This window comes from Protopterus annectens, chromosome 7.part0 (genome assembly GCF_019279795.1).
Source record: "Protopterus annectens isolate FY-2018-M chromosome 7.part0, PAN1.0, whole genome shotgun sequence".
Lineage (NCBI taxonomy): Eukaryota > Metazoa > Chordata > Ceratodontiformes > Protopteridae > Protopterus > Protopterus annectens.
Window position 1 is genome coordinate 95533081 of NC_056739.1, and position 19366 is coordinate 95552446.

Here is a 19366-nt window from a genome sequence, read left to right on the forward strand (position 1 = left end):
CATATACTATAATATAATGTAATATAAGTAAATTATTTATATAAATAGATTAGTTTTAAAAAATTATATTATAGTATATGATGATATATTTATGGTGTATTTTATATATTATTTTAAATTATTGTATAATGTTATACTTTGTTAATTGATTGATTGATTTATTACTGTAGTTGGTTGTTTGAAATTTGAAATAGGTATATATAGCTTTTATTGTATTGATGGAGGTATGTCTGATGAAGCAGATTTTATAACCATGAAAGCCGTGAAAGTGCTTATGTTCTTGGTCTAATAAAACATTTTTTCCGAAGTACATTTTGTGGTTATCCTGTTGCCTTCCTGAAGCAGTTTTGAACTATATTCATTTGGGTTATCATTTCTTCTTTTTGTTGGCTGTTTTCGTTTTGGTATTAACGTTTTTTGGGGTATGGAAGGAGCAGAATTGAGCATACAAGGTGCCCCGGGAGAGCTGAATCTGGATTCCAGGCTTAAAGGAGCCCTATCGGAGGCTATTAATCCTCTATTACGAAATGAGTTTTTGAAGTTTCAGCAAACTACATCGAACGCCATGAGTGATGACATCCAGGTACGCGCTCTGAAGAGAGACATAGAAAATGAATTTTATAGGTTCAAGCGGCATCAATGTCAGAGATATCATTTAGAAGCCTGCTTGAACCTTAATGTGATTCCATGAGGTTTAAGAACTTTAACCATGCCGACTTATGGCAATACATACCAAGACCTTTTGGCAAAATGGCAGCAAATTTACTTAAGTACCAGTACAGCATATATACAATTGTTAATTGATTTCTTTTTGCCCATCGAGACTACTCTCTCTACAAGTATACTGAGACAACAGCATGAGCTTTGTACTTTATATGGGCATGACTCTACTGAATTATATGTAAATGAACTTATTGACAAAATACTACGATATGAAAATAAATTGTTGGAACAGAAAAAGAAGAAATTGGCCAGGGATGTGCATGATTTTGAACATCAGCATGTATTCACTTGGCCCAAAACTTCTCAGTTGAATGAACAAATGCTATGTAACAATTCTCGTAATCCTACAACTTGGAAGCAGGATAAAACAGCTGATCATTAACAAGAGGGTGTGTATACTTCGGTTGAGAGGTGTGTCCATCAGCAAGATCCTATGAATTTGTGTCTGCAGGAGAATCTGCCTAGGTCTGAAGAGATGCCACATTCAAATAATGGAGATGAGGCACCATTTGCTAAACACATAGAAGAGGAGGTAATATCACCAATGCCAGCAAAGTCTGTATACTCCACACCGATGGAGATACCACTTGGGGAATCATCTAAATGAACACTCTAAGAATGATGTGGTTAGACAAAAAATCTATCATGACAAAACACATATGCAGGGTTTTCCAGCGTTACCTCTCCCTATTCGACAGGACCGGAGAATGTCGATGGAACGAGACAACTTTCGAGGACACAAACGGAAAGAAGCACTGGTCCAACAACAGACACAAACTTTAAAAAAGATGTGCGGCCAGGAAACATAGTTTTTAACATCTCTCATTATGAACTCACTGCATTTGAAACATTGTTACTTAATAAAGGTTTGACTTTCATACTTGCTAGTTCTATGGATGTTAGTGAAGCAGTTATTGCTCTTCGTTTGTTTACTCGTAATTTAGCACTAAAATGATGTTTAATAATGATAGTTCTGCGATTTCTGATGAAGAATGTACATTTAAAAGAAAACGTATGTACGTTCCTTTACTTCCGCCTAATGTTGAAACACTCGTAAAAGCATGTGAGAACCTTATATACAATAATAATATTTTGGGAATGTCTGATTATGAATACAACTTAACCAAAATGAGAGAATGGCACTTGATAATCTTAAAAGTAATGATAGAATTGTTATACGACCCTCCAATAAGGGAGGACCGATAGTAGTCATGGATGCTGACTACTACTATAACATGATGGAAGAAATGTTAAGAAATGATGGTGCCTATCAACAGGTTTCAATAGATGTAATTTATGCTATGCAGCAAAACATATTTCATACATTGAATGAATGTTTCTGTATGGGTGTAATAACAAAATAATTTTTTAAGTATTGTACAGTTGATTTTCCTTTGATACCTCAATTGCAAGGCCTACCCAAAATTCATAAAGATCCTATTCTTCCCAAATTTAGACCTACTGTAGTGGGATCAGGTTGGTCAATAGAACCAAGCTCAGTCTCCTTTCCAGATAACAGAAAAAGTGCATCAGTTTCAAAAGTTACCTTGTCAAAATGGCTTACTGACATTATTACCTATGCTTATAATTTCCAGCATAAACAACTGCCAGGAAAGATTAGAGGCCACTCAGCAAGAGCTATGTCAACTTTGACTGCCTTTCAGGCCAGACTACCTATGGACTCAGTCTGTGCTGAAGCCACATGGGTCAAAACCCATACATTTATCACTCATTACAAAGTAGATGTGGCCTCCCGGAACAGGGCTTCCTTTGGTTCCACTGTCCTGAAGAGCTTATTCCCTTGAGCCACCTGAGAAAGAAGGTGCTGGGGATGCTGTCCCAACCAGCAAGAATGAAGGTAAAATGGGACAACATAACATTAAGAAGTTATGTACTCATCATAATGTTCCATGTTTGTTGTCCATAATCTTGCCTTCATTCTTGCGTCCCACCCTCCTTCCCCAACCTTCACTCCTGAAAGATTAAGAGGAAATTTTTATTGGTGATAAGATGTTCTCTGCTTCCCTTCTTGCCTTATGAGACATAGAATAAGAATTATTACCATTGCCTTTAGTATATGTTTTCTAATATGTTAGTAATCTGCAAACAAGATCTGTGTAGTCTTCCCTAGGCATTATGGGAAAGGGTATACCTCGAGCCAGTGAAAGCTCTTGAGCTTTAGTAATAGGCCTAGTCGGAACCAATACTTGGTTCCGAACCCCAACCAGCAAGAATGAAGGCGAGATTATGGACAACAAACATGGAACATTATTGTGAGTTCATAACTTCTTATTTTCTGCATGTACTGTGATCTTGGAGCTGGTATATTTAATAAGCAAGGGGTGTGGGGGACATAGCCAAAAAAATGAAAAGTGACATGTCACAGGATACTTCTGTGTATCAGAACACCCCATTGGTTGTCGAATCACAAAACTTCATGTCGAACTCACACAAAAACAGCCCAATTCGACATTCTGACCATCTGTAATCACAGTTTGTCACTATCAGATTACTGAAGTTTCAAAACTTCAAAAGTCATATAGTCTGGACCATATCATCGAAGTTTTGAAACTTCTAACGTTCTGAATGGAGATCGTGGTACAGTGTGGAAAAGGGAAATTTATCCTTTTCTGCAATGTAGTGTGATCTCGGAGTTGGTATATTTAATTAGCAGGGGGTGTGGGGGACATAGCCACCCAAGTGGGGGGTGCAGGGGGCTTACCCTGCTGCAAAAACATTAAAAATATAATTTTTTTGTTTTTTATTTTTTTTAATGTTTGAAGTTCTGAAATTTTGATCCTATGTTTCTTCTGAACTTAGGTAATCTAACATAGTTCCATATATACATATGCCTCTCTGTGTGTGTGTGTGTGTGTGTGTGTGTGTGTGTGTGTATGTGTGTGTGTGTGTGTGTGTGTGTGTGTGTGTGTGTGTGTGTGTGTGTGTGTGTGTGTATTTTATATATATATATATATATATATATATATATATATGTATATAGATACATACACATGGGTGCTTGCATGTGTGTATTGGTAGGTGTATCAATGTGTGTCACAATGCTCATATGTGTGCAGGTGCAAAAGTGTATATGCCGACATTATGTGTGTGTGTTTGGATGAATATACGTGTATATGTGCCAGATAATATAATGTTTGCATTTGTCTTGCTGCAGCCTTGCAAAACAGTGGTCCATTGAGGATGAGGAGGAACAAGAGAGGGAGAGACGACGTAAACAACGTATGAACTCACTAACAGATTCAGAGGATAACAGTCTTAGCAATGGACCTGAGGAAAACCAAAAGTATACCGTGTTGGAAAGGTATGACTGTTTCATCAAACTGCACAGCCACTTGTTGTATTACATTGTAGCAATTTAGTAAGGGGCCACCTGTGGGCCTACAGAATGAAAAGCATACACCCTTATGAACCAACAAGACTATTAGTACAAGTACCATTATGTGATGTGGACAATGCTTATAAAAAACCCTCCCACTTTTGCAAAGTTCACAGTCCCTTAATAGTACTGTGGGTGGTACATAATTAATTTTAAAATACCTGTAACAGCATGGTCTGAAACTCAACAAACAGGAAAGCCATGTCTCAACCCCAAATGCTAAAAGGAGGAATACTGTTTCACAAACACATAAAAAGTGGGCAACAGTCTGAGCACAAAGTTGACAAATATCTATGTCAAAAGTAAAAACTAGGTGATAACGCATCTGTTCTGCACGAATATGCACCCAGTCTACCGGAGCTGAGTGCTGCCATGCAGTGGCTGCACTGTGCCATTCATTCATTCATTCATTCTGTATCCAAGTGAGCAGGCAGATCCAGCAATGTCCCAAGGAAATCTACAGTAAAGGAATACACCAATCACAGAGTGATCACAACAATGCAAATTAATTTTATGCAATATTTAACAAACAACATCATCAGTGTCAGTGACTAGGAACATATTCCTATGACCCACCCCACCTCAAGTAGCTTCTTCCCATGCTGACTCCTAATAACATTCCCTACAGATTAATACTCAGCATCAGACCAGGAGCAGTGACCAACACAAATTTTTGTTCACTCCCAGACAGCTTGCAGAACACAAGTGTTTGAAAGTGCGCATACAGAAGATCAGCCAAGTGCTCATTCATCTACACTTGGTCAGCGGGGAGGTGACCTGCAGCAGTTCTTCAATCACAAATTCACACTCACCTCCTTGAATGATCATCAGATTACTCCCCCTCAGACAGTGCAAACAATACTTGATAGAACACTTGTAAACGAGGAATGTGCCAAATAGGAATATATGTCCATTAACATAAAATTCAGTGCAGGGAATTTTGCTCAGTACCAATCAGTGGCACTCCATTTCAATGTGTGCTGTAATTTTCTTTCCAGAATTAGTAAGGACTTGGAGCTGATTCTCTGATATATAGCGAGTACAGGGGCTATGCAAGCTGCTTGTTGGACACAGGAGTCTTGTCCCCAAATAATACTTGCATGCATCTCCTTTCAGAGACTTTGCTTCCCTGTCTTGTTTTCTGTGATGAGCAATCCAGCTGACTTCCTCTCAATGAATCACATGGGACTTGTGTTATAGAATTGTGTATCATGTAGCTGAGTTGTCCTTAGAAATATCATATCTGTTCATGTAATCCCTCTCAATCTATACAGTGAGCCTCAGTTATGCCTGATTCTTCTGCTTTGGAAGAAGTCTGCATGTATCAATCCAAATTGTTTGTTAATTAACACATTTGTTTGGCAACAAACTTACTGCCTCTGTGACAACAACATTTCCAGTAAACCTCTTCTTACTGAGAGTGACTCACACAAAAATGTTCTCTTTTTTATATATTATCAGTACAACATCCCTTCATTTTTAAGAACATTGTCTTAGATTGATACACTGACTGGTTATAACAGTTTTGTGCAGTTTGAATCTTCAAGGCATGAAATCTCAGGTTAAATTACACTGAATGCATACTTTACCTTTTCAATGAGAGTACATAATTGTAATGCATTCATCTCTTCATGTCTCTGATCCTACATCTCTTTCACAGATAAAGTAAAAATGCATCATTAGCTAAGTTACTGACAGTTACATGATTTCAGTGACCATACAAGCAGATGGATGAGTGTGTGGAATATGTCAAGGAGGCACTCATGTTTTGTTAAACAAAAATGACAAATGACAGCTGCATCAGTCACATGGTGATTTCTTACACTGTATAGTTCACCTGGGGAGGTGGAGGTATAAGATGGGTGGAAAGTTAGGGTCATTAGAATGTAAGTATTTTCTTTTTTTATTAGCAAGTTTCATTGCTGTTCCAAATTAAATATTAAAAGGGTCAAAATTCAAACTCTTAAGGGAGCCTTTTTAAATAAAAATGATCAAGGATGTCAAATATGAACTATATATTATATATACAATGCATGTCAAACCAGTTATAATAATCCTAAAAAAAGGACACAAATTCAAGAGATTAAAATTACAAAAACAAAATAAAAATATTCATAGATACTATGACTCAACACATGGGTGAAATTGATCTTGGTCCACAGATCAGTTTCAATACATTAGTCTATGGTAACCCAAATGAATATAGTTCAAAACTGCTTCAGGAAGGCAACAGGATAACCACAAAACATACTTCGGAAAAAATGTTTTATTAGACCAAGAACGTAAGCGCTTTCACGGTTATAAAATCCGCTTCATCAGACGTACCTCCATCAATACAAAAAAAGCTATATATACCTATTTCAAATTTCAAACAACCAATTGCAGTAATAAATCAATCAATCAATTCATAGGTTCATAGGTTCATACTAGGCTATCTGCCCTCGGGCATTTATAAGCCTAGCCAGAGTGTGTTTGGCTTTCGCCACCCATTTTAAAATGAATTTTGCTATGCCCTTTTTCGAGGTTAGTATACTGTGCCTCTGTCTAACAGTGACACAGAAGTGATACCCGGGGTAAACCTACGATCTCCCATCCACTCGTCAAGATTCCTCTTGAACAGAGTCAATGAGGGAGTCAGAGTCAATGAGGGAGTCTGCCTAACCTGGACTGGGATTTTATTCCAGAGTGAAGGGAGCCTCTGGGTTATGAATCTGTCCCTCCAGCATGTCCTATTTATTTCAGTGCTGAGGTTCAAGTCTCTCGAGCCAGAGCTCAATGGGATTTGGATTTTCTGAGGTGCAGCATGTCCATTAATTCCGGGTTGGACATGGCTTTATACGTCAGGCACAGATCGTCTCTGAGCAGGTGGTATGCCACTGAGTAGAGCTGGAGTTTCTTTAACCAGGAAGCATATGGCATCTGTTTGAGCCCTTTGATCCTCTTGGTGAGGTACTTTTGGGGTCTTTCCAATTACTTCCTCTTACTCAACTTCAGAAATATTCGCTGAACCAGAAGATTAAGAATAAATACATTTTACACAACAAAGCACTCTATTTAGCCACCTGCCTCCCCCTGATTTTAGAGATAACTGCTCTGTTTGCTGCTTAGAAGGTAAAAGAGGGCTGTATACTTGTCTGTCTGACACTTCCACTGTTGAGGTGCAGCAGAAATGGATTAACAAAATGAGATTTATTACTATGAGTTTACTTGTGAGATGTATCATTTCTGACAGCATGAATAATGGAATATGTTTAACTGGTTAGAATGTTTAGGCATGCTCACACAAGAATATATGTGGTTTTATACAACATATCTGTCTTAATGGACCTGTTATAGGGTGCAGAAGCCACTGCAAGGTAAAAGATTTAACCATACCTGATTTGGAAAAAAATATATATCATCCTGAGTGTTCTGTATATGTTGTTATTATACTTACTTCATATATGTTGTTATTATACTTACTTCATATATGTTGTCATTATACTTACTTCATATATGTTGGCATTATACTTACTTCATATATGTTGTCATTATACTTACTTCATATATGTTGGCATGAGTGCTTTCCTGTAGCTAAAGTCTGACTAGGCCACTATACTACATGTAATTGACTCCATTGTTAGAGGTATAAAACCTTGACTATGACCTAGACTACATGGATTTGAGCAACATCTCAGATAGATGAAAAAAATGACAAAGGTTTGAGGGAGGTGTTACAAGGTTTATGCCTGCTCACCTTTCTATCTCGTCGGGGGGGGGGGGGGTGCTGGCATGCCAGACATCACAATCTAGCACAACAGTAGAAACCAGGATCCAACAGTGGAGGCAGTAGCAAAGGGTAGGATGGGAGAACTCTGGAGGTTGTAATACCATGGATTTCATTCCATCCTTCCCCATGCCCATTTGCACACCCATCTGGCACATGCAATACTCTGTAGAAAAAATGAATAGGTGGTCCAGACCACGTAAGAATACACTTTAATATATAACAAAACAAAAAAAAACATATTTAGAGCTTTCATCTCTAAGGAGACTTCATCTCTACTGAAGAAGAAGTCTCCTTAGTAGAGATGAAAGCGCTAAATATGTTTTTTTGTTTTGTTGTACATTAAAGTGTATTCTTATGTGGTCCGGACCACCTATTCATTGTTTCTACTTGGTTATTTATATCTTTATATGCAATACTCTGGCAAACCACAGAAGAAAGTTAGGGAGCATAGAAAATCTCACTTCTGAGAAGAATATATGATGTTTCCAGTAAACTGAACTCCTCTCCTACTCACATTTGAGAAGAACCCTCAACCTACCCTGGGGGCTGGCAGCCCACAGTCTGGGGGTAACTATGGCTAGACAGTACCTGTACAACCAGGAGGAATATCTGGTAGTAGATGGTCAGCTGTCAATAGAAACTGACAGATATTCCTGATCTCCTTTTAATAAATTACTACATAAACAAACCAAAGATTGTTAAAGATGTCCCCAGCCCCCTTATAAGTGCTATAACCATAACCACAGTATATAGAAATCAAACGGTGGATGTTTTAAGGAAACTTTTCATTTCTACATGATGCATTACTGCATACTGAAAAGCATAACATCAGATGCTGTCATTTTCATTCATTCCTCAACTGATGGGTTCCAATCTAAACCTGGATCCAACTTGGCTGCTTCTTCCAGAATGTAGAATCTTAGAACTCTCAGGCTCTTCCCGCTACCCATAATACCCCACCAACCTAACATACCTTAGCTCTCATTTGCCACCAATGCGAACAGACATGGATTATGAGCTCTCAATAGCTTATCTTGGTTTAAGTGAGTGTAGTTTTTGTTACCTTATCATAATCTCTTCTACATTCTTCACTTGTTACCCTTATAGTTTCTCCATTATCTGTTGCTTGGCATCTCTAATGACCCTTTTCTTGTACTTTTTGAGTATTATTTAATACCAGTGTTGGTGGTCTTTTCCTTTTCCTACTCTTTAGTCTCTCTCTATACACACACACACACACACACATATATATATATATATATATATATATATATATATATATATATATATATGTATATATGTGAGTCTACTTCATATGACTAAAATTTCATTTGACTGAAATTCATTTGATCGAGACCATAATACTGAATTTTCAAAATACAGAAAACTCATTTGACTGAATCTCATTATACTGAATTGTAAGCCATATAGATTATGTGGGTTTCCCTTCTCCTGTGACTTGCTTGTGATATAAAGAATTACTGTAACTTATAGTGCTGATTGTCAGAATGCCAATAGTCATGTAAAAAGTAGTGTTGCAGTGTTTCTAAATGTGGGTATGTCTGTTTACATTTTTATGGGAAGTATCTCAAGTAATATGGCAGATGTTTTGTTCATTCCCAGCAGTAGTGGCAGCGTGTAGACTTCTGTAAGGTAAGTAAGAGGTATATGCCCTTTTCCCCATTGTAGTGCGATCCTGGAGTTAGTATATTTATAGTTGGGGGGTGGAGGGATGTAGCTCCCCATCTGGTTTGGTTTTATATTGTCTGGGTTCTGTTAAGAGGGTAAGCAAGTAGTTTTTAAGTTAGTCATTGGTGTTGTAAGTGTGCATGTCTATGGTTTACAAGTTAGTATTTTGAACTTTAGCATTGTGAAGTTTCAGTATTATGAGTTTCAGTCAAGTGAGTTTTCAGTATTTTGAAAATTACATATTTTGGTCTCAGTCAAATGAAAGTCAGTCAAATTAAATTTCAGTAGATAGATATAGATATATAGATATATTAAAATAACTTTGCTTTAACATATTTTCTCTTTGCTGTCTGGTAATAGTTTTGTTACTAGGGTTATTTCGTGTATATTTCCTGTGGGTATAAGATCCCAGATATCCACAGGGAATGTGTTGACTGGTTGGGCTCTGCACACTTGGTCACAGATTGCAACATATGTGCTAAATTTAATTCTTAGGCTTACTGATAGAAAGAACAAACTCATACTCAGGGGCCTAATTCCTTCTAAATCTTCTCCTTCAGTTACTAATGCTCAAACACCTAAGAAGCCTGATAAAAAGAGTGACTCTCTTTCCAAGGACACGGAGACACATAAAAGGTCTCCTGATCATCCTTCTAGCTCAAACTCAGCTACTTCTTCAGAGCCCCCAACCAAAATTTTGAAAAGGTTTAATCCATCCTTATAGGATCCGCAGCTATGGACTGAAAGATCCCCTCAGGTCTGTAATCCATCTCTTGACATCGGAGCGTATTTCCTCCAGGCTGTCTTCTCTCTTTCTTGAGCAGTCACTCAGAAGGCATTCTAGACCCACTTCCAGTGCCTTGTCTTTTCAATCTTCCAGAAGTCTATCAGAAGCTGATGTGGATAGAATTGAGGAAGTTCCTCAGGATGTAAATTCAAATGGGAGTCCTTTCAGCTCCAAATTCTCCAAACTTGAGAGTCTACCTCAAACCACATCACCATTGATTGCTCCTTTTCCGTTCTGTCCTTCAGTCTTGGAGCCGCAGGATCTGAAGTCCTTGGGGTGTCTTCCTTGAATCCATAAATTCTTGTTTCTTTAACTCTGATTGTCCTTCTGAGTTGATTAGCACTGAGCATCTTGGAGCCAGATGATTCTCTGAGCAAAAGCGTTGGTGTGGGCTCAGGGGTGTTGGAATCGACTCCTAAGCTTTTAGAGCTGTCTCGACCCCTTGCACCCTTGGCATTATATAGCTTGGGTTCAGCTACTTCCTCAGGTGAAGTGTTGTTGGGGAGGCAGGGACCAACACCCCAAAAGGGTTCAGTGTCAGATCCATTGGTTTCTTCATCTCCTAGGTATTCTGCTTTCAATGTAGTGGAGAGAGTCTTCCTTATACCTAGAGAACAGATACCCTTGTCCTCTTTGGATCAGACTTCTTTGCCTCATTATGCTTCCTGTCTTGACCCTCGATCATTCCTTCCACTTGGACAGCCAGACTGATCTGACCTCCAGCTAAGTCATCAAGGTATTATTATTATCTATTCTGACAAATCCCTGGTGTATCCCACAAAGGAAGTCCCTCAGAAGAAAACATGCAAAAGGAGGCACTTAGATTCCCCACAGGAATCTCTCACTGAGGACACTGATTTTGATGAAGGGGAGGCATCTCCTAAATCTCCACCTGACAACATCTCTTTTGGAGACATCCTGGAGCTCCTTAGACAAAGAGGTGGTTGGTCTTCTGATAAGCCTTCCCAAGATGAATCAGTATTTCTGAAGGCTTCTCTGGCCCATCTACCTCCTGGGTAACTCCCCCAGCCAATGAGCTGGTAGATCTGGTCCTTTGGCAGGCATGGAAGGAGCCGGACACCATCGAGCCAATTCCTAAGACACCAGATAAAATTCTTTCACCTCCAAAAGACTGTGTACACTGAAGTAAGGGAATGCCTGCTGATGCCATGGTTGTTGCAGCAGCCACAAAAAAAAAAAAAAAAAGGAATTGGCAAAACAGAGTTCCTCTGTCCATAACAGGGAGTCTAGTGTGTTGGACAGGTTTGGGAAGCATGTTGTTTGCCCTCATGAGCAAACAACACCAACAGTTGGTAAATCTAGTATTAGCCACACCCAATCTTCGGTTATTGCTTAATTAGCCATATCCTCTCTCTCAAAAAATACCTGTGGCTCCAAATTTACACTGCTGAGAGAATCATATAATTGCCCAGCTGCTTAAATTTTTATTAGTGAAGGAAAAATGTTACACTGTCAAAAGACAGTGGTCGCTCACTGACTCCAATGGAAGCAGATGTGGTTCATGTGTGTGTGTGTGTGTGTGTGTGTGTGTGTGTGTGTGTGTGTGTGTGTGTGTGTGTGTGTGTGTGTGTGTGTGTGTGTGTGTCTGTGTGTGTGTGTGTATGATCACAGTTGGAGGTTATATAGAGAGAATGAAGAGTGTGAAATGTGTGTGTTGCAGAGTGAATGTGGGTGAAGGAGTAAGTATGTCTGATTGACTGTGTTTGGGTGGATTAGTGTTTGTTTGTGTGTGCTCACATGCATGGGTGTCTGTCTGTACATATGTTAGTATGGGGGGACCTTTGACAATGCAATTCATGGGTCATTGGGGTAAATACTACCACTGTCATACATCTATCAGTGCTAGTGATAAAAAAACTGAGATTCAGAGATATGCTAATGACCCAGCAATGAAGTATTCCTTATTGCATGCATAAATTTAATTGTATCTCATTTTCCCCTGATTGCATATGTTAATCTACCTATGATAGCTAATTTACAAAAGTGGTAAGATTTTTTCTGAATCCTAGATACTGTATAAATATCACATAACATAGTATGACATGTAAACTAAAGCAGAGAGGCAGAAAAGTGCTCTATGACAATAAAGACCACATAAATGCAGCATAACACAGCATGAGATACAAACTAAAATTGAGTGGCACAGTGGTGCCAGACAAGAATGACCACCATGTAAATATGGCATGAAATGTAAAGCAAGATATACTAGCAAAAAGGCGCTACGTGAAAATAAAAATGAGGTAAATACAGCATAACATGGTATGAGATACAAACCAGCAGTGTAGTACCAGCAAACATGCCATACAAGAATAAATACAATACAATGTGGTGTGAGATATAAACCAAAATAAAGTAGTACAAGCAGTCCCTAAGAAAATAAGCACCATGTAAACATAATACAACCAAAAGTTAACACTGTAAATATGACACAAATGAAAGCTTTGTAATCACCATGATATCTCTAGACAATCCACTTCCAGTTCTTTAGCTGTTTAACCTGTAGGAGTTTACCGCAACCTCAAGTCTACTTAGCACCAAATGCAGTATCTTGCAAAAATATACAAGTCCTCAATCTTTACCTATGTTTAGCTGACTGAAGATATGGCATTCTTTCGCTCCAGAGTGAATTGCACACACTGATTACCTCTCACTGGTTGGGATCTGAGCCATTTTACTCAGACTTTTGTTTTCTCTGTTTTTCACCCTTAACTGCCACTTTCCCTTGATACCATACCTCTCCATTCTAACACCTCACACATGCATAGTGCCCCTCATGGTTGATAGAAGAAAAACCCACATATTATTATGACTACACCACTACTTCTCCCTAACACTCTTTACTAATGCTCTGTAGCATGAAGCAGGACACTGCTCTTTGCCTACCCACCACCCGGTCAAGTAAGCTACATGTTAAAATTTATTTTTTCACTGATGTAGCCAGACCGAAAATCCCAGTAAACAAATGCTCAAAAAATAAATAGTCTTGGTAAGCATAATGCTTTAAGTTTTCCAAAAAGCTGTCACACTGCATTGCTTGATTACTTATTAATGTGGTTAATTAGTGACAGCAAAATGCTACTGTACTCATCTCTGTAAAATTATACTCCATTTTAATAAAAAATACACTTTCCCAACTATACAGTCAGTTCCTGAGGGAAACATCTTAGCTACCCAGGGTGGTATCTCTGCGTGGTTACAGCAGACTAGAATGAGTGCAGCCAAATGTTATGAACTGGTTTAAATCTGACTCATCTGTAAATTTACTCACAAAGATAGGACCGGTTCTAAGAGAAACTCTTGTGTTTGTGAAAAACCAGATGTGAAGATTCAGCAAAAACAGTATGAAGTTCAGAAATCCTTTTTTGCTAATTACCAAGAATAGTGTCTTCCAATTAAGGTATTTTAATTCTGCAATACTAGCTCAAAGGAGACCTGTGTCAGTTTTTTCGGAACAGGGTAAAAGTCCCAAAAAAGGCAATGGATTTCATAGTGGAGATCTCAACAGCAAGGTATCCTCAAGGAAGGCATAAAATACTTCACAGAATCTATGGAATTACTGTCTTGGTGAAAGTTTTGAGATAGCAGAAAAATATACTTTGAGACAGGATTAACTTAATTCATTCTCAAAAATATTCACAAGATAACTACAGGAATAGGAGTAGAAAAGGGCTCTAAGCTGCTGAAAAAGGCCACACTGAGAAGCATATTCATTTATAGGATCATAGGATCATAACAAGTTATTAGGCTACTGGCCCTGAGGCCCTTATAAGCCTAGCCAATAAATTAGTCCATGTTCCCACAAGTCAGCACCCAATACCCCTGTCCAGCAAGGACACAGGTGAAATCCCAGGGGTGCATTTTCTATTTTCTATACAGTCATCCAGGTTCCTCTTAAAGAGGTATAATGAAGTACTCTGCTTGACATGGAGAGGGAGTCTGTTCCACAGATGGCAGAGTCTCTGGGAGACAAATCTGTCCTGCCAGCAAGTCCTATTTTTGTTGCAGACTAAGTTGAGGTTTTACATGCAGGTCACACGACTGAAGTTTGGCATGTGGATATGAAGCAATTTCATCAAGGTGGGGTCAGTGATTGCTCTGTATGCCAGACATAGATCACCTCTGAGGAGTCTGTATGAGACGAAGTAGTGGGACAGGGCTTTTAGCCTATCCATGTAGGATAGATTTTTTAAGCCCTGGATTCTCCTGGTCAATAACCTCTGTCGTCTCTCCAGCTGCTGCATGTGCTTCATGAGGTACATGCCAAAACGGGCATTACAATCAATGATGGACCTGATAATGGAGGAATACAGGGAAGTTATGACTTCCTTGTTCCTGGAAGAAATACCCTTACTAATGAGGTGAGCCATGTAGAAAGCTCTCCATACAACAGAGGCAACATGGTGGTCAAAAGTTAGACTGCTGTCAACCTGGTTGCCTAGGTCCCTCACAATTGCTTGCATGCTTAGGGCATTGTTCTTAATGTGATAATTTGTGGATATGTCACTTTCCCCAAAGGGGATCATGGTGCATTTTTTGGCGTTTAGTTTGAGGCCGTGTTTCTGGCACCAGTCATTTGTCTGGGTGAGACCCTCTTGTAATATGTCTACATCACTAGGGTTGTTGATGGCAGCACCCAGCTTGTAGTCATCTGCAAACCTGATCAGCCAAAGACCTCTGGTTTTGGCCTGCACACTGAAAAAGTATATCCCAAATAGCAGGAGCCCCAAGACCGATCCCTGGAGTACGCTGCTCGTTAAGGGTCTACTACTTGAGGTAGCTTCTGCTATTTTGATGGAGTGAGTTCTATCAGTGAGCCAGTTAGCTACCCAACTGGTCACATATGGATTTATGCCAAGCTGGGATAGTGTAACTATTATGTCCGACTGGGGAATAGTGTTGAAGGCCTTGGCTAGGTCAAGGTAGATGATGTCCACCATCTTCCCCTCATCCATGGCTTTGGTGACTGACTCAAAGAAGTCTACCAAATTTAACATGCATGATCTCCTCTTGACAAAACCACACTGTGTGGGATCACATGTTTGGAGATTGCCAATGTCCTTGTTAAGGTGGTTCATGATAATGCATTCCATGGCCTTGCAAATCAGGCTAGTTAGGCTGATAGGTCTGTAATTGCCTGGATCAGTGGGCACTCTTCCTTTGTGCAGAGGGATGACAGTGGCCATCCTCCACTCAGCTAGGATGAAACCGATACTCAGGCTTAGGTTGAACAGGGTGCCTAATAATGCTGCGAGTTCCTGCCTTAGTTTATACAGAATGCAGCCTGGGATTTTATAGGGTTCCATGGAAGCTGTGATTTTCAGCTTTTGACAGGGTGGTAATGACTTGCTCCCTAGAGATAAGGAGTGGGGGGCAGGTAATGGGGATATCCTGGATTACTGATGGGAGGGACAGAGGGGTGAAATTTCACTGAACCCACCTGTTTGCTTGCAGGTTGGCTATATCCACGTGGTGTCCTTGACAATCAGTTCTGAGCAGATCTGGATGTTTCCCCTTAGACTGTGGACGTATGTGAAGAAGGTCTTATAATTGTCTTTAGTAGATGTGGCCAATTTGCACTCAAAGTTAACTTGGGAGGACTTCACTAATACCCTTATTTACCTGTTTAGGCTAAGAAGAGATTGCCTCCAATTTGGCACCGGTTCCTTCTTGGTCCTGGACAGCAATTTTTCCTTTTGTTGTAGAGTTTATTTAAAGCCGATGTCCACCAGACAGGTTTACTCTTCCTTGAGGAGGAGGATTTTGTTCTGTCAGGTATTGCTGAATCCATGCATTTATATAAATAGACATATAGTACTTTGGTGTAGGTTTGGACATTAGTGCCAGTTCCTACTGTTGTGGAGGGAGGCTGTGAAGCTGTTTAGACCTTCCCTCAGGAGGTTGTAATCAGCTTTGGAGAAGTTTTTTGTTTAACCCTAGCTGGGGAGATGGTGACTTTGAAAGTGACTGCTTTGTGATCTGATCTTATCTGATCTTACCCAGGATGATGACACTGTATGGGTGCTGCAGTGGTTTCCTATGTTGGTTACTACCAAGTCCAAGATGTTGTCACTTCTTGTTGGGGGTGTCAACTAGTTGGTCCAAGGCATTGGCATTGAAAAAGTCAAGGAATCTTTGAGCATTTGTGTTCTGGCTCAAGTATTTCTTCCAATCAATGGTTAGGTAGTTAAAATCATCCAGGATCAGGGTATAGGATTGAATCTTAATAGATTTGGGGAGGTCTAGATAGGTGGCATGGGTAACCTGAGTCAGCATTGGGGGCCTGTAGCTAACTATGATTTGAACAGGGATGTTGTTAACCGTTAACTGCATCTGGAGCATCTCCTGTGCATCATACTTTTTGACCAGTCTGGAGGTGTGTATATCTTTAATATATATTGAAACATCACCTCATTTGGCTTTGCTGCCTTCAGTATGGGGTCTGTATGTATGATAGGATGAGTAACCAGGTAAGGCTGGGGTGCTCACTGCAGCTTTGAACCAGGTTCTGTGACTGCATAAATGTCAGCATCTTCCAGGGTTAAGAATGCTTGCAATGAGTGCAGTTTCATGTTGAGACTTCTAGCATTCAGCAGCATGTCCTTTAAATTGCATTTAGATGAGATTCTCATGTTGGTAGTTTTGACCTGAAGACATTGCCTAACAAAGACACTATGGGGGAGGCAAGAGCCTTTGCCAGGAGCCTGAAGCCCAAGGGATACAGATACACGCCATCTCTGGCAAAGCATTGCAGTCTGTCAGTCATATCTTCCCAGACCAACAGGTACTGGATCCCCTTAGAATGACATCAGAAACTAAGCCAATTGTTAAAGTCAATCATTTTTTGTTTGTATTGAGGCATCATTCTGGGTGACAGTAGAATGCTGCTTAAGGCTAGAAACATACCTGACTGGAATACATATTGGGTGAGCTCGAGCATGTCTCTCTTCATATAGTTCAGAGAGGTAAGTCTCAAGTCATTCACGCCAACATGTACTATGACAAAGTCATAGCAGTAGTTGTTGAGGGACTTGAGTGCATGGGTGATGTGGCGGATTTTGGCACTTACCATGACTTTCTCCTTATCCAACCTGGTGAGGGGCACATCTGTGTGTCTCACAAGGGAGTCTCCTATGATTAATATATTGTAAAAATGTGTAGAAACAGGCAACCTGATGTCCAGATAGTCAATACTAACCACAGGAAACAAAGTCCAAGTTTCTTCTTTAACGTAAAAGTATTTTATTTTTCAAAAAGACAACGTTTTAGCGTGACCCTGTCACAGCTTCCTCAGAAGAAGACAAGTAAAACAGCTAAACTGGTCTGTTCAAATACTCAGTTAACAGGAAGTGACAAATAATTGCACTTCCTGCACTAATTTGACTCAATAAAAATAATGAATAAAATCATGAATAATCATAAAACTCCATTGAATTATCTATAAATATTGTATGATAAAGACAACATAAAAATGTTCTTACTAGTGCATTTACATTAACATTGTAAAAATTATGCATTAAACCCACAAAATAATGTACATATAGGCATTACCTAAAGTAGCTCCTTAGTTTAAGAACACATGAAATGTTGCAGTTCTCATTGAGGCCATCTAGCCTAAATGCATCTAAATTCAACTGCCATAAAAGTTCGACACACTCAAGAACTATCTGAAAGGGGCCTCCCTATCGGTTAAAGGTACTTGATCAATACCCATAAAACAAAAAGAGTGGTCAGGGTTACTGCTAACATGTTTTGCTAAGGCATTCTCTAAAGAGGTTTTATGGCATAAAGGTGCTGGTATATTCTCTCTTTTAGTTTACGATTGGTTTTCCTATGTAAAAGGAAGGGCAGGAATTACACAAAGCAATGTACACCACTGACTTTGAATCACAAGTAATCCTCTGCTTAATGTTGTATTTTTATTCCTAACTATAAAGGAATTTCCAGTTCTCATCACTTTACACATGTTGCAGCATCCACATTTAAATGAACCTCTAGGTCTTATGTGACCATAAGTGTTAGAAGTATGCTGTAAAAGTTCTTTCAAATTATTACTTCTCCTGTAAATTACATAGGCGTGCTGTCCTAACTTGTCAATCACGTTAACCGAATTAATAACTAGTGGCCAGTTTTTAAGATAATGGCCCAAATTCCTGTTGAATTCAAGTTAAATTGGGTTATAAAACTTAAAGAAAAGTTTCTCTGCTGATTTAGTAAGGAATTTTGGTGTGCTAATTCATTATCATTAGTAGACCTACCTACATTAGATTGATCAAGTAGTGGTTTATACAACCCTTTTGTTCTTTTAGTGTCAACTTCATTTATAAGCCCTTCTAAAAGAGGGACAGGGTATCCGCGGTTTATAAACATACCTTTCAAAAATTGGCACTCAGCTTTAAAATCGCTGTAAGTGCTACACATCCGTGCATTACCAGTTGTCCTTTGACAATAGATTTTTTCTGCCTAGGTGGATGTAGACTAGTGTAGTGCAGGAAAGAGTTGCAGTACGTCTGTTTCCTGAAAATGCCAGACAAATAAATCTCTTCATCTACTTCTTTAGTTAGTCTCACGTCCAAGTAGTCTGTTTCTATTGTTGAAAACCTATAAGTAAATTTTAACCATTGTGTAGAATTGTTCAAATAGTCTACAAAAGTTTTGCTTCAACTTCATTCCCTTTAAAAGGATAAATATGGGTCAAAAACCTAGTGTAATATTTTATCTTCTGCATTACAGTTTCATTAGATAGTATATAAAGGTTTTCCCAAAGGCTACAAACAGGTTAGCCACACTGGCTCTTAGGGGAGCCCATGGCTATTCCACATTTTGTAAATAAATTTATGTTCAAAAACAAAAAGTTTGATGACAGTACTATGCTCAACAGTTCTGTTACAACGTCAATCTCCACTTGTGGTGCATTTAAGTCTTTAAGAAGCAGTTGAATCCATTCAACTGCCTCATTGTGAGGATGGATGTATATAAATCA

The 19366-nt window shown here is 39.1% G+C and overlaps 1 protein-coding gene across 2 annotated transcripts in view; it reads left to right on the forward strand.

Annotated features, from left to right (window-relative positions):
- LAD1 (ladinin 1) overlaps positions 1–19366 on the forward strand; it is a 1049893-nt gene that overhangs the window by 283994 nt on the left and 746533 nt on the right. For both annotated transcript variants that reach the window (XM_044076520.1, XM_044076519.1), the window contains exon 2: positions 3899–4045. In XM_044076520.1, coding sequence (XP_043932455.1) covers positions 3899–4045 — 147 coding nt within the window. The remainder of the gene's footprint in view (positions 1–3898; positions 4046–19366) is intronic.